This window comes from Triticum dicoccoides, chromosome 5B (assembly GCF_002162155.2).
Source record: "Triticum dicoccoides isolate Atlit2015 ecotype Zavitan chromosome 5B, WEW_v2.0, whole genome shotgun sequence".
Taxonomy (NCBI): domain Eukaryota; kingdom Viridiplantae; phylum Streptophyta; class Magnoliopsida; order Poales; family Poaceae; genus Triticum; species Triticum dicoccoides.
In genome coordinates, this window is record NC_041389.1 from 156201042 (window position 1) to 156217357 (window position 16316).

The following is a 16316-nucleotide window of genomic DNA, read 5'->3' on the forward strand; positions in this document are numbered from 1 at the left end:
GCCTCTTTGTTAGGCCCAGCCAATCATGAGCATTTGGGCCTCAGATATATGTGCTGTATCATCTGCACGACTCGCCGTGGCCCGTGAGACTCGTCGGGAAAAAAAATCGTCTTCTCCTGCTCCACTCCGCCTCGCCGAGGATGTCTTCCGCCGCCGGAGCCGGAGCCGGAGAGCACTCGTCTTCATCCCGACCTGTCCGTGTGAACGACACCCCTACCTACCGTCTCTGTGTTGTTTCTTACTCCACTGACGTGTCCTCGAATGTCTCGTCGTCGCAGGGGAAGCAGAGAGAGGAAGGTGCCGACGATAGCAACCGCAAGGTGGACGATGAGGGAGATCTGAGCCTGGAACTCTATGGCGCCGAGGCGGGGTGGGTGGAGGCGCGGACCAGCTGCCCACACCTCCCTGCAATGCCCGCCGCCAGCGCCGACGAACTCGCGCGCGTGCCCGCGTCTGATTCCCAGTGCTCTAGGTTTGTCTCACCATCCTCTTCGAGTTTGGTGTCTCGCGACCCTGGGCCTGACATGCGGATTGTTAGGGTTCTTATCTGCTGTTTGATGCTCTCCCCTTGAGTTCTAGTTCGCGGTGGCACTATTTGGCCGAATCCCCAGCTCCCATACTTCAGTTATGGTGAAATATGGCTAGATAACTTAAATTGACAAGGAAAAGGGATTGATACTTGATGACAATGCGATTGACTGGTACTAAGTTGTGACTCGAAAGTGTTATGGCAAGTCATATATATGTATGGTTGACATCACAGCTTTCGTTAACGAAAGTGCGGAGATGACGTGAGTTGCCACCAAGGTTTGGTGACAAGAATATCATCCTCTGTCCCATAGCATTCCGATGCTCTGCTCTAGTGCTGGGTGTGTAGTATGTCTCGGGAAGTAGTTGAGTAACTAGATGATTTTGAAATGAGTAGTTGCACTGCTGATTAGTTAGATTAGAACTCAAAGATCATTCTCTATTCGGTTAAATGTGGACCATGAATGTCACATGAGGTCACTGGTTTAGCAAAAGAAATCAAGTCATGCCCATAGAGGACATGCTTGGATTTATATAATACCAAGCATTTATGCCAGATGTGGAAGTGGTTCATTTATTACCAAGTCCAGGATGTGACAAAAGTACCTTCATATTTATGAATGAGGGTTATTTAGATTACTAACTAGAAGCTTCACTTCATGATTTCTCCTTCGCATTATTCTCACTGTATCAACATATGGTTCATGTTGTTGTTATTCCTGCATCAATTCTGGTATGCAATTCCTCTGTTTATTCACAATATTTTTAGTTGTCAAATCACTTCCAAGTGGCAGAATGGAAATATGATTTTAAGATGTGATATTTCCAAAGAAAAAGAGTTGTTGGGTTTGCAAAATAGGATATCCTTTTATCAGGAAAACATCATGGAGAGTGAGCTTGATTGTCCCCTTTCTATGGTAGGTCGAAAATATGAGTTTCTTTGGTAGAATGATTGCTCAATGGGAAAGTTAGATGATTGTGGTCTGGATTTTGAAGGTACTATTGAGTACATTCCTTATTGAAAGTTAGTAACAGGCTAACATCTAGTGAGCTGGTAACAGTATGGCTTCCTCCTCACTCTGTTCTACTCCCTCCGTCCCAAAATATAAGAACGTTTTTGACACTATGCTAGTGTCAAAAACGTTCTTATATTTGCTAGTGTCAAAAACGTTCTTTTATTTTGGGACGGAGGGAGTACAACTGAATGATTTATGTATGCGTGCATTATACATGAAAAAGCACATCCCTGTTGATACTTCTTATATGACTTCTATAACCAAACCATGGTTTTCTGTTTCATTTCACCTGAAAATGCTGTTTACGATTTCATGATGCACCATAAAATTAATAGGTTGTCAAACATTGTCTATGTGTATCTTCCTTGCATGCTTGTTGCTATAGCATCTGGATGTTAATTGCCTATAAACACCAAAAGCAGTGTTAAGATTTTCCAATGAGTTAAGTTAGCCTGTGGCACAAGGTAATGCATACCCCTATCCTTGTATTGAATCTGAATGAACCTCATATGCTCGAATTTAGGACAAAACATAACTGTTGGATTTGATGTACTTCATATGTTCATGTCTTGTGTTTTCTTATGAGCATTTTTCCATGCAGATGTCATCACCCTTCTGAAAACTGGTTATGCTTGATCTGCAAAGATGTGCTGTGTAGTCGTTTTATCAACAAACACATGCTGTACCATTATCAAGAAATGGGCCATTGTATTGCCCTGAGCTTCAGGTAAATTGTTCAACTTCCTTTTGCTTAACTTTATCTTGGACTGCAGAGAATTTTCACTGGCTGCATTTTTATGATCAGGGTTCTCCAGTTCCAGTAGTCAGTATGCCGTGTTTTTTTTGTTAGAGCAAAGTATGACGTGTTCTAAATCTAACGGTCACTTGTGCCAATGTGAAACGGTATTGTTGCGCGCTCAGTATAGTACTCGTGTTAATCAGCCAGAAGTGTTAGTTGGAAAATAGAGATCAATGTCCTTGTTAGGTTGGGTAATTGCCTTATAGATATATTAGAGATAAGTTTCCTTGTACTCTCGATGGGTTTCGTAGAGAGATTGGTTCTTAGGGATCAAATGAAGTCGTCCTAAAAAGCATGGATACTGCGACACGGGATACGGCATTTTTCAGAAACACCCATCGGAGACACGGCAAGTATATATAAAAATAAATAAAAATATGCCATGTAATATAGAGTTAAAGACAAAAAAATTAGAAAGAGATACTTCTCCATTTGTTGTCTCCTATTTGAAGTGCTTGGTTGAATCATCCAGACCAGATCCATGTCATTTCAACTTGCAAAACACATCAAACAATAGTCTAGTATTAGTATCAGTCTATTAGAGACATAAATCATAATAATATGAAGTGGTACTTGACAAACAGCAAAGAAGTTTGCTTACCCAATCTGCAATGCTAGCCCCCAATAGCATTAGGCTAGTCATAGTGGGAAGTAACTTAGACTAGTAACGTGCATATGTTACTAGTCTATGTTACTACCTCCATAGTGGGTAGTATCATAGATGTGATAATATAGAGAGCTTCATTTATTACTCTGTAGACTCATTTTACATTGGGAATCACTATGTGTTGAATCGGGAGATGGGTACCTTCAGACAGCGGCCTCGCTTCCTGTCTTGTTGCCTGCGTGAGTGTGTGTCTCAGATGTGGCGGCTGTGTCAGGACCCCGACTCAATGCCACATCGATCTAGCATGTAACACCTCATATCACTTTGCGGCCTCACGCACGGTATCCCCACGGGGGTCGCCTTACCTTTGCCCGGGACCGTTTGCGCCTTTTGGCACACGTATATGACAGTGTCGCTAGCATCCATATGATAAGGAGCCCGGGCTGACATGGCTAGTCGTAAACCCAAAGTGGCACAAACTTACAGGGACAGGCATCCATGACCCAGCATCGAACGTGTCGGTCATCGGCGAGTGAATCCAGGCTGTAGCACTGGGCTAGCAGGACTCCGGTGAACCGGGCTGTAGCGGGCTAACAGGACTCCGGTATTCATCGCGTGACATTTCCCCGAAGGGACAGACACAGGAACGAAGAAGGACACATGCCGGCCAGCCTAAGTGTTCCGGAGCAGTAGCAAGCTACCATGGCTCAGTGGAAGCACTAGGAGACATTTCCCGGTAAGAGAGGCTACTAAGGATAAACAACTAGATAGTCAGATCCCACACATACCAAGCATTTCAATAACATACACACAATATGCTCGATATGTGCAAATACAACATGGCATCACAACATGACTCTACAACTCAAGTATTTTATTCAATAGGCTCCGAGGAGCGAGATATTACAAACATGGGCCTCACGACCCAACATTCAGAGCATACAAGTCAAAGCACATGCGGAAGCTTAACATGTCTGAGTACAGACAACTACAAATGAAAAAGGGTGAGAAGCCTGACTATCTACCAGATCCTGCCGAGGGTACAAGATCGTAGCTGAGGCAACAAGCTAAACGTCGAAGTCCACGCGGAACTACTAGCGAGACTGAAGTCTCTCTGCAAAAACATAAATTAAGCAACGTGAGTACAAATGTACCCAGCAAGACTTACATCAGAACTAACTACATATGCACCATTATCAACAAAGGGGGTGGTGGAGTTTAACTGCAGCAAGCCAGCTTTGACTTGGTGGCTATCCTGAACTACGACTGCAAGCAACTCTTTTGAGGTGGCGCACACGAGTCCACATATTCACCATATCAATACACCACTATGGATCCGCTCCTGTCTCCCTACGAGAACGCCATCCATAGCACTCACGCTTATCTTGCGTATTTTAGAGTATCCACTTTTCACTTGTCTATGAATTGTACAGGCAACCCAGAAGTCCTTTTCCGCGGACACGGCTATTCGAATAGATGATGTTAGCCCTGCAGGGGTGTACTTCTTCACACACGCTCTCACCACTTACCGCCGTTTACACGACATGTACTCGGCAACCTTCAAGCGGAAGCCCAGCGAGGGTGTCGGCCACGACCTGACTAACCACACAAGTCTCTCGTCCAGGTTTATCGCCTATTCGGGTTCCATCCGCAAGGAGATCCGGCCGGGGTGTCGCTCACGGCCCCAAACGATGTGAGCAGGGTTCCCAAGCCCACCTCGACGGGTGGATCTACGCTTGGTACACCGTGCCACTGTGCCTAGTCTGTCCCAAGCCCACCTGTACCGGGTGCCACTTGGTAGACTACTAACACTACCTACAAACACCAGAAACTAGTTGCAACTCCTGGACAGAGATCAGGTTGATTAATAAGTGAGAGGGGCACTTAAGCATTCCAATGCGTGGTAGTAGCTGTTCATGGATCACAAACACAGAACTCAGTTCCTGAGGACGGCTTCAATGAGGCAACCCACCATGTACTCCTACATGGCCTCTCACCGCTACCTTTACCAAATCGTGTTCACACACTTAGCTCACACACAGTAGGACATGTTTACACACCTCCAATTCATCCCCGATGAATCAGACCTGACACAACTCTAAGCAATAGCAGGCATGACAAACAAGCATGAATGAGTAGGCACATCAGGGCTCAAACAACTCCTACTCATGCTAGTGGGTTTCATCTATTTACTGTGGCAATGACAGGTCATGCAGAGGATAAAGGGGTTCAACTACCGCAACAAGTAACAGTTGTATCGTTGTTGTCCTAATGCAGTAAAATAGAGCAGGAGCGAGAGAGTGGGATTGTATCGGAATGAACAAGGGGGTTTTGCTTGCCTGGCACTTCTGAAGATAGCATTGAGTCTTCATCAGTGTCAACGATCACAATGTCGGTACAACGTCTACCGAGGGGGAACAACACCGACAAACAGAGAAGAACACGATCAATGCAATGCACAATATGATGCATGCTATGACATGGCATTATGAATGTGTTTTGGGCTAATGCAAGCTAGATCAGATTGAGATGAGTCCATTTGAACCAAAGATTCAAATGCAAACCCATTTTAAGAGGTCATATTAGTGCATTAACTTGTTTCACCTAAACAGCAAGGTTAAAGTGTTCTAACATGCATGAAAATGGTACAGATGGATAGAGTGCATTTTTCTGATCATTTTTCATATATAATTTGTTTGATTTGGAGCTACGGTTGATTTTCTATGATTTTTAGAAGTTTTGGTTATTTTCTGGAATTTCCTGAATAAGAATAAATCTAGAAAAGGCATTACTGCATCAGCCTGACATCATCATGACGTCAGCAGGTCAACAGGACACGGTCCGGGTCAAACCTGACCAGTGGGGTCCACTGGTCAGTGACTGGGGCTGATTAGTGTCGCTGACATGTGGTCCCAGTCAACAGCCACGTCAGCTGGGTCAATTCTGGCGCGTGGGGCCAGTCAACGTGTGACGTGGCCAGGTCAAACTGACCTGTGGGGCCCGTAGGGTTGGTTTAATCTAAACAGGAGCTAATCCAGGGTTACTTAATCAGCGGGGCCCAGGTGTCAGTGGCTGCGGTGGTAATTAGTGGGTGGATTAGACCTAATCTAATCACGCCACGTCGACGTCGCCGGATCAACTTGCCGGCGACCTTAAGGGACGGCGGTGGCTCATCGGAGTTTGTCGGGGCGGCGCTACAGGCCGCGGCTGGTCGCTCTGAGGGCACCAGGAGGGAGCCCGCGCTCTTGCGCATCCAGAGAGCCAGGTGGGAGGGGCTGGGGTGGAACAAGCTCGCCGGAGTCGAGCTCGTGGCGGCGGCCAGCGGTCGGGAGCGGTCGAGTACGGTGGTAGAGGGCATGGGAGGGGAATCTACTGGTGGCTGCAGGTTCGTGGAGGCGCGTCGAGTACGCTGGTGTGCTCGGATACGGGCTGCAGTGCGCATAGCCTCGTCTGCACCATCGCCGGCGGCGAGGAGCTCACGGCTTCGGTGGAAACGGCGGCTGGGGGGTGAATTAAGCGACGGGGTATGGGGGAAACGGTGCAGAGGCTCACCGCGGTTCTTCTGGTGCTGCTGGAGAGGCAAGGGAGACACGGGGTCCGGCGAAACGTTGGCGGGGATCTCCGGCACCCGAGGACGGAGACGGTGGCGTTGGCGAGGCTCCGGAGCATTCGGCGTTGCGTAGCTCAGCGAGGAGGTCGAGGACGACGCGTCGGAGCTCCTGGACTGGTCGGGGAAGCGAGGGGGAGGCGGTGGGCACGGCAACGCCGAGCGGCGGCGACAGCGGCGCTCGGGCGTGTTCGGGAGAGGGAGCAGGGAGGAGGAGAGAGGCCAGGGAGCGAGGGAGAGGCGAGAGGGGGGTTCGTGGTGTCTCCGTGGCACGCCTGGGGGGGTCAAGGCTGCGCGGCTGAAGCAGGAGGTGGCAAGGCGTCGTCGGCGCGCTTGCCACGCACCTGTCTGTCCTCCTGGCAGGAGGAAGACGACAGGGGGAGGGCTGCTGGGCTGGGCCAGCAGGTGGGCTGCCAGCTGGGCCGGCCAGGTAAGTGGCCCAGGTAAAACCTCTCTCTCTCTTTTATTTATTGTTTCTGTTTTTCTATTATTCTGTAGTCTTTGTGGCTTTTCTAAACATACCTAGACCCTTTCAAAAATCACCAAACTGCACATGCCCACTGTATAGAATATATCCAACATGGGACATTTCAATTTAGGATTATTTGGACATTTAAAGTATTTACTAGCATTTAAATGCCCAAATTCAAATACTATATGATTTAATTCAGAGCCCAAATATGTCATGGAAAAATGTGCAACACCTCTGGTTATTGTTTCCAACACTAACCAGAAATGACGAACATTTTTAAAAGCCATTTGGAATCACTGAGAATATTTTAGTTGAACCTAGTGAATTCCTTTGATGCTAGGGTTTGGGCAATCCCCATTTCAAGTTTCAGATAAATTTTAGACATGATGCATGGGTGCTGATGCAACTAATTACAAACAAATTCTAGGGCTGTGACAGGCTGTCACGGGACAAGAGAAGAGGGGCTCCTCTTCTAGGTCAGCACCTCTCATGGGCTTGGGCCCAAGAGACAGATCTTGATGGGCTAGGGCCCATACCGGTTCAACACTCCCCCTCAAGATGGGTGGTAGATATCTATCATCCCCATCTTGTCACACGCTAAGTTACAGTCCTTTGTTCCCAGTCCCTTTGTCAAGCAATCTGCAAACTGCTTCCCAGAGCTGACATGAGTAAGGCTGATGATCCCAGCATCAAGTTTCTCTTTAATGAAGAAGCGATCAATTTCCACATGCTTCGTTCTATCATGTTGAACTGGGTTATTAGCAATGGCTATAGCTGACTGATTGTCACACCACACCCTTAAGGGTCCCTTCCTCAAAAGTTTCAACTCGCATAGTAGGTGCTTCACCCAGAGCATATCACACAACCCTCGAGATAATGCTCTATATTCAGCTTCTGCTGTTGATCTAGACACAACAGTTTGTTTCTTGCTTCTCCATGACACCAAATTTCCTCCCACAAACACACAGTAGCCTGAAGTTGATCGTCTATCATCTTGACAGCTAGCCCAATCAGAGTCACTATAGCCATCCACCTCAAGATGTCCACTCTTTGCAAACCACAACCCTTTACCCGGAGTCCCCTTCAAGTATCTCAGGATTCTGTGAACAATATTCAGATGCCCACTCCTTGGTTCATGCATGTATCTGCTCACCACCCCCACGGCATACGTAATGTCAGGCATGGTATGACACAAGTATAATAACCTCCCAACCAGCTTCTGATAATCTTCCTTATTCACTAGCTCACCTGATTGTGCTGTTACTTGATGATTTTGTTCAATCGGAGTAGGGGCTGTACGACATCCCACCATGCCCATGTCACTCAAAAGATCCAAGGTGTATTTTCGTTGGCACAAAGATATTCCCTTCTCTGTCCGAGCCACTTCTATGCCAAGGAAGTACTTTAGATTCCCAAGTCTTTTACCTCAAACTCCTTGCTCAGACACCCCTTCACTCTCTTTATTTCCTCCTCATCATCTCCAGTGATGATGATATCATCAACATACACTGCAACAATGGTGATCTTCTTATCAGTGTGTCTATAGAACACTGTGTGATCACCATTACATTGGCCATACCCCATATTCCAAACAGCTCGTCTGAACCTATCAAACCATGCCCTCGGCGATTGCTTCAGACCATACAAGGATTTCTTCAGCCTGCATACCTTCCCCGTAGTCTGTTCTGTGCCAAAACCTGGCGGTATCTCCATGTATACCTCTTCTTTCAAGTCACCATGTAAGAAGGCATTCTTGACATCTAACTGGTGCAATTTCCACCCAAAGTTTGCAGCACATGACACCAATACTCGTACTGTGTTCATCTTTGCAACTGGAGCAAATGTCTCATCATAGTCAATTCCATAAGTTTGACTATATCCTCTGGCGACCAATCTAGCCTTATACCGTTCCACCTTGCCCTCAGGATTCTGCTTCACAGTAAAAATCCACTTACAACTCACTGCTTTCTTTCCTGCCAGCAATGTGGTTAGCACCCATGTCTTGTTTCTTTTCAATGCTTCTAACTCCTCTATCATCGATTCACGCCACTTCGGATCTTGCTTTGCAGCCTTCCAATCCTTAGGGATAGACACCGTTTGCAGAGAGGCAACAAACGCCTTATATGAAGGTGACAAAGCCTTGTAAGACACAAAATTGCCAATATCAAGGTCATCACAAGCATCATCCTTTGGCAGAGCCTTCCTTGCTACCTCACCCTTCCTTGCCGCTTCACGTGTAGGTTTTCGCAACGCAATGGGCAGCTCCACTGTGTCAGATGAGCTTGCCTCACTGCCTTGCTGCTCCCCCTGCACTCTTGCCTCACTACGTTGTTGCTCCCCCTGCACTCTTGCCTCCCTGCCTTGCTGCTCCCCCTGCACTTGTGGTTGCCGTCGAGAGTACACCAGGGTATTCGTCTGCCATCGATCCCGAACAGGAACCTGGAGAGCACCAATCTTAAGTGTATCGACAGTTGGCTCGACAGGAGCCTGCACATCATCATCGGTGATGGTACTAACCGGAATTGTACCCACTATTGGTTGAACCTGAGCCTGCACATCATTATCAGCGTTAATGTCCACAGAATCCCTGTGAGTATGAGACACATCCTTCTCCCCCTCTTAACCATCATGCACAGGGTGTAGGTGGTCAAGCTCTGCAAACAGCAGACTGAGATCGGTCGGCTCACCATAGAATGGCTCAGACTCCCTGAACGTAACGTCCATACTTACAAACCTGGGTTTTTCAGAGGGACACCAACATTTATACCCCTGCTGACTAGACGAGTATCCCAGAAAGACACACTTCACTGCCCGAGGATCAAGCTTGCCAACAGATGGTTGGTGATCACGAACAAAGCAGGTACTGCCAAACAACTTTGGCGGAACAACAAACTTATTATCTCCAACGAGCAACTCAGACGGAGATTTCATGCCAAGTATCCTGGAAGGTGTCCGGTTGATCAAGTATGTGGCTGTCATAACTGCATCATCCCACAAGAACTTAGGCACATTCATGGTAAACATCAACGACCGAGCAACCTCAAGAACATGACGATTCTTCCGTTCGGCCACTCCATTCCGAGGAGGGGTGTCCGGACATGAAGTTTGATGAAGAATCCCATGGTCAGCCATGAAAGCCCCAAAAATGTTGTTCACATACTCCGTTCCATTGTCCGTCCTGAGCACCTTGACCTGTACCTGAAACTGGTTCTTTACAAGAGCATGGAAGTTCTGAAAACAACTAAACACCTCATCCTTGTGACGCATCAAGTAAATCCAAGTCATGCGAGAATAGCAGTCAATAAAGGTAGCAAAATACTTCTTCCCATCATTGACACCACTGGGCTAGTCCATACATCCGAATGAATAAGCATAAAAGGAGATATGCTCCTGAGCCCCTTACATATGAGGCCCGTGTGTGTTTTGCATATTCACAAGCATCACATGTCAGCTTGCCTTTGCCTATTCCACACATAACATCCGGAAATATTCTACTCATCTTATCAAAAGATACATGCCCCATCCTACAGTGATGGATCATCGCCTGCTTCTCCTTATCCTCCATGGTCGCAGCACACACCAAGTCCGGCTGCACCTCCTGGTCCATGTACCAGAGCCCCCTACGCCTGGTGCCAGTCCCAACCGTCTGGCTCGTCTGTCGCACCTGAATCAAGCAACCGAACTTGTCAAGGATCACACGACAGTCCATTTGATCAATGAGTGCACTGAAAGAAACCAAATTGACAGGAAAGGCTGGCACATGTAAAACTGACGATAGGGAAATGGTCGGAGTACACTTTACTGTACCAACCCCTATGACTGGTTGTTTTGTGCCATCAACCGTTTGTATAGTGCCCGTGTGAGAGGGAGGATGCTTAGTGTAAGACTCGAACACACAGGAGTTACTAGCAACATGCTTAGATGTTCTAGAGTCAAGAACCCACTCTGGAGCACTCTCATTAGTAGCAAGAGATGCTCTTTCCGGATTACCTTCATCACTAGAGGCCCAGTGAGCAAAGTCTCCATAGACAACATCATCTACATCTTTGCCTTTGGACGTCCCACTGTCTCCTGCAACGGCCATGTGAGCCCTCTGACCCCCTGAGTGTCCTGAGTAGCCACCTCTGCCTCTAGAAGCCTGGCCCCATGAGGTCTCTGAGTATCCACCTCTGCCTCTAGCACTTCTACCTCTGCCTGTTCCCCCTCTGTTATATCCCCTGCCTTTGCCACGAGTTGGACATTCTCTCTTCCAATGACCTACCTCCCCACAAATATGACATTTGGTGGGATCTCCCCACTCCATGCGCTCAGTGACTGCAAATGTCGAAGCTGGCACAACCTTCACATCTGCATGCTCAAGGGATAGGCGCACCTCCTCTTGAGTCATCGCTGCAATAGCCTCGGGAATGGTAGGCAAACTAGGTTGGTGCAACAGGGAAGCCTTCCTGCCATCAAAGCAACCTCTGAGGCCAGCCAAAAATTTCAGCACACGCCTGCGTGCCATCCACTTATGCCCTGACTCGATTGAAGCCGCGTCATAGAGTTCCAGGGGATCACAGTTATCCTGGTCAGCCCACAGAGCCTGCAGTTCTGCCACGTATGTCATCACTGACATGCCATCATCTTGGCGCAGCAACCTAATCTTGTCCTCAATCTGAGCAATGAGCATGACATTGCCCTTGCCAGAGTATTGAGTGGACAGAATCTTCCATATCTCAGCAGGTGAGGATAGCCCCTCCACAGAGTGTCCAATGGAGGGCACCACAGAGTTCAACAACCACACCATAAGTACAGAGTGGATGACCTTCCACCTCTTGCCCTCTGCACTACTCTTGTCCCCTAGTTCTACAACGGTGCCCAACAAATATCCATCAAGCTCCTTCTGCTCCACAGCCCACAAAGCCCTCCTGGACCAGCTCAAATAATTTGTTGCCCCCTCTAGCTTCATGTCCAGGGGCGACATTTCAAGCTTTTGAGCCACTTCCTGTCGAGGAACGATGGCCCCAGAGTTGGACTCCGCGAGGATCTTAGCGAGCTTCTCCAAAGCCTCGGCAAGACCAGTTGGTTCAGCCATCGTTTGACGGAATAAGCAGCAACAGCAAAACTCAGCCTCAGAGAATCTTCTTTCCCAAGCAGCAGCAGCACCACCACCACAACACCAAGCTCACAACAGCAAGTCCACAGAGAAAAAAAAATCTCTGTAAAGCACACAAGCGGTCCAGCCCAGGCTCTTCCTGTTCCAGAACGAGCAGTCCAGCAGGCTGCACCTCTTTCTTCCTCTGCCGCAGCACCAAGAACCAGCCGCACAAGCACCAGCAGCTCAGCAAGCTTCCAGGAACAACACAAGGCAGCAGCAGCAGCTGCAGTTCCTCTTCTGTTCAGCAGCACCAACAGCAGCAGCTCCCTGCCGCAGCCTGACTCGCACACAGTCCAAATCCGCCGCCGCCTTCTTCCTCCTCCTCTTCTTGCCGCAGCCGCCTGCACAACCCGCAGCAGCCCTCCTCGGCGGCCCCCTTCGCAGCTAGCCACCCCAGGGACGCGAAGCAGGACAAGAGGAAGCAGCTCCCTCCCGGCCGCGTCGCAGCTCCTCGAGCCCAGCCGCGCCGCCGCCGCACGCACCACAGCAGACCCGCCGCCTCGCGCACGCACACAGCCTCCTTTCTCGCCTGACCCCGCTGGGCCCCACCGCCGCCTCTCCGGCGAGGGACTACACCGCCACCGTCGTCGCCTGGCTCGATACCATGTTGAATCGGGAGATGGGTACCTTCAGACAGCGGCCTCGCTTCCTGTCTTGTTGCCTGCGTGAGTGTGTGTCTCAGATGTGGCGGCTGTCACGGGACAAGAGAAGAGGGGCTCCTCTTCTAGGTCAGCACCTATCATGGGCTTGGGCCCAAGAGACAGATCTTGATGGGCTAGGGCCCATACCGGTTCAACACTATGTGATGGTAACATATTATGTTACTCCATTTGAAACTCTCCTCATTTATTCTTGCCACATCATATGTTTTGCCTATGTGGCATGTATGTTACTACTATGTGATGGCAATCTCAAATTCTTAAACTCCCAGCATGACACAATATTGATACAAACCAAAGAACCAGACCATGACAAATTGACTACATCAGAAGTTAACAACATAAAATAGTCCACTAAAAGCATAAAAGATAGGAGCTTATAAGGCTCAGGTGGCCACATAGCAAACAGTTCAAATGGCCATAATCTAACAATTCAGGAGTGGATTACATAAATGATATAAACATAAATTAAATAAGCTCCTGGGCTGATGGCTGAAGCTTGATGGATAAAGAGATTCGAGTGAGAGAATCTATTATCTCCTCCTCCAAAGCTGGTTCATCAAGTGAAGGATCTGCACCTTCAAGCATACCCACACAACCAAAACTCTCAACTCTATCTCCTCCTATGTCCTGCATTCTGCTTGGCACAGTTTGATATGCTTGAGAATTCCTTGAAAGCAGGCGGTGGTCGTTGTGTGTGAACACCAAATCAGCAGCTCGAGCAGGAGTAAGCTTGTTTCTTGCAGCGCTATAGATGAAGCCGTATGTACTCCAGTTCCTCTGGCAACAAGAGGAAGATGCGGGCTGCCCAAGTACCTAAAAATTTTAACACCCTTGTGTTTTCTCAAATCAACCTAATAATCCCGTGGAGGATTTTTGGCGATTCAGCGAGATGGATCACACCTCACACAGTGGATGTTATAGGTCGGTCAAGAGGGTATGAGCATGGCGTGGTGGATTGCGTGGGGGAGAAAAATTGACTCGTAGTGTAAGTTGTGACGACCTGATCTGGAGGGGATCGAGATCGCACAGGGAAGGGTAGGGGAGGGGAGGGGAGGGGAGGAGGGCAGGTGACAATGAGAGGAGCAGGAGTCGAGGAACAGAGTTCACGTGTTTCTCATTCAATACCATTCACAGTGTCACAACGCACGCCTAAGAAGCCACTTGGCACACACCCCATTGGGCCACTTGTCTCCCAGGTTACAAGGCCCAAGGACTGATCGCCAATTGCTGCACGAGTCCAGCAAGTGCACTTCAGTCCGCTGAAGGTTCAGTAACCTGAACTGCAGGCATGACATCACTTTACTGGGCGACCGCTTGACCCTGCCACTGCTACTGCTGCCTCACCGTGGTGCTACCTTTGCCCTTTGTCCATCCTTCGGACGCCACTGCTCAAGGGCTGCATGAGGGGAGATGCAATAGTGGACAGCATCACAGAAGAGGCACAAAGCGAGAAGCATGGGAGTGGAGGTGGCAAGGCAGAGAACATCGGATCAGAAGAGAGTCAGAGACGGGGTGAGATGCTGAAAAGTATATATGCCGGCGGGTTTAAGGGGACTTAGGTGCCTTGGGGCAAAGGCATTGTGGCATGAGTACTCGGGGAGTATTCCTAGCTGGGCTGGCCCAAGTGGCTTCTGAACTTCTTTCTTTCTTTTTATTGCTGTTTTGTGAAATTAGGAGGCTATCTTAGCTATTGCACTATCTGATTCACGAACCTTATCGATTCACGTGCCCGGTCAATTTATGAATCGTAGATTCCAATTGCCAACCTGAAAACTATGAAGAATCTATTGATGGCTACCTAAGTTCACATTATCGTACAATGCGAAGTGCTAGATCAGATATGCATGATTATAGCCTTTGCCACCAACAAACATAATATACTCTTGAAGTATGGTTATTAGTCCTTTCATTTCTTTTGTGAGAATGGTTTATTTCCTGTGTATATGTTCTGTAAGAAGAACTGCAGAAGTTACAGCATTGGCCAGTACTTCACTACACTGGTTTAACAGCTTTACTACTAGTCGTACCAGTAAACTCACTGCCTCAAAAAGAGAGTCGATGCGAATGCAGTTCTCTCTGACTCTGGTGGTACCTTTAAGCAATCAATTACTCATATGATTGTTTTCTGTTGACTTGTTGAGTTAAACCAGAGTTTAATGGTGGCAAAGTTGAAACCTGGCTAGTTGACTGAATTTAAAGGAAATGTCCATACACCATAGTTTGCTACACATATTGTTAGTGAAATACCTTGTGCTTTGAATAATATATAAAATACAGAAGCACGAAAATAGCTAAATATTGCTATAAATCTAAAATTATTGTTTCCTTATTATCTTATTTTCATTTAGTTACTGAAGATCCTATCATGTTCTGCCTTTCCCTCTTCTATCCTTGTCGTGAAGCAATACAGTTTAGTCCTTCCTATATTGCAGCATCTGCACATTATTTGATTGCTTTTACTCAGCGTTGTTGTATCCCTTTTCAGTGATCTGTCAGTTTGGTGTTTTGCCTGTGACTCCTACCTAGACGCTCAATCCATTTTAGAACTGCGCCCAGTTTATGAAGTTGCACATCTGTTGAAATTTGGAGAAAGGCCCCCTTTTCGATCACTTGAAGTACTGGATTTGAGCAGTGGACAAAATGGAGGTTCATCTTCAAGTTCCTAATGTGTGATCCTCTGTCAGTGCATTTTTTTTTTGTCATGATGACAGTAGTCCATTGTGTAAGATGGAACTTGCTAAGCATCGGCACAAATATAGGTCAGCTGATGGTCCTGTTCCTCATTACTTCTGCGGAAGTACCTGTTAGGCGTGAAGCAAAATGATAATTGTAAAAGTCTGTTTACCTTTGGTCATGATAAAGGCATTAAAATTGCCTTGATGTTGACATCCAGAAAAGTATTCAATTGCGAATATATTTTTCTCCAGTGACTGATGTAGTTTAAGCTTATCCACAAAGATATGAAAGTTTAGGTATGTGCCGTTTGACTTTAGATTCTCAGTTAAGAGTTGTGTTCTGCTCACTAATCTCTAATAGTGCATAATTGTTGGCACTACAGGCTGACAGCTTGTTGCCTATCAGATAGGAGGAATACTCGGTTGTAGAAACACAAAGCATAAAGAGCATGTATTTGACGAAGAAGCTATCTAATTGGGAAATGAACACTCAACAGTGCCCTCTATGGCATGAGCTTGAGGAACTTAATATTTATTGCTCAAATGTGTGCCAATGCACTGCTTATCGGTTCACATGAGAAAAGATTTATGCTTTTTCTATCGCTACAGGATATCCACTTCTAGAACTTCTATGACCAACTTGTCATTTTGTGATAAGCAGGAAAGGAAATTTGATCCCTTTGCAAAATGAGCAAGTGGTGTGCTTCTGGGAGGTTAAATCATGTCATGAAAGTTGTCCTTTTGCAAGATGATTAAGATAAATTCATATTTTAAGTTAGTGTGATGCTATTTTTTATTCGTTGGTAGCTAGTG

The 16316-nt window shown here is 47.2% G+C and overlaps 1 protein-coding gene across 1 annotated transcript; it reads left to right on the forward strand.

Annotated features, from left to right (window-relative positions):
• Nucleotides 1-84: 84 nt before the first annotated feature.
• On the forward strand, nucleotides 85-15820 carry LOC119307955 (histone deacetylase 6-like). The gene is made up of 4 exons (XM_037584055.1): nucleotides 85-194; nucleotides 279-472; nucleotides 2146-2271; nucleotides 15314-15820. Exons 1-4 carry the CDS (start codon nucleotides 141-143, stop codon nucleotides 15492-15494), a joined length of 555 nt encoding a protein of 184 aa, XP_037439952.1. The 5' UTR covers nucleotides 85-140; the 3' UTR covers nucleotides 15495-15820.
• The last annotated feature ends 496 nt before the right edge of the window (nucleotides 15821-16316 follow it).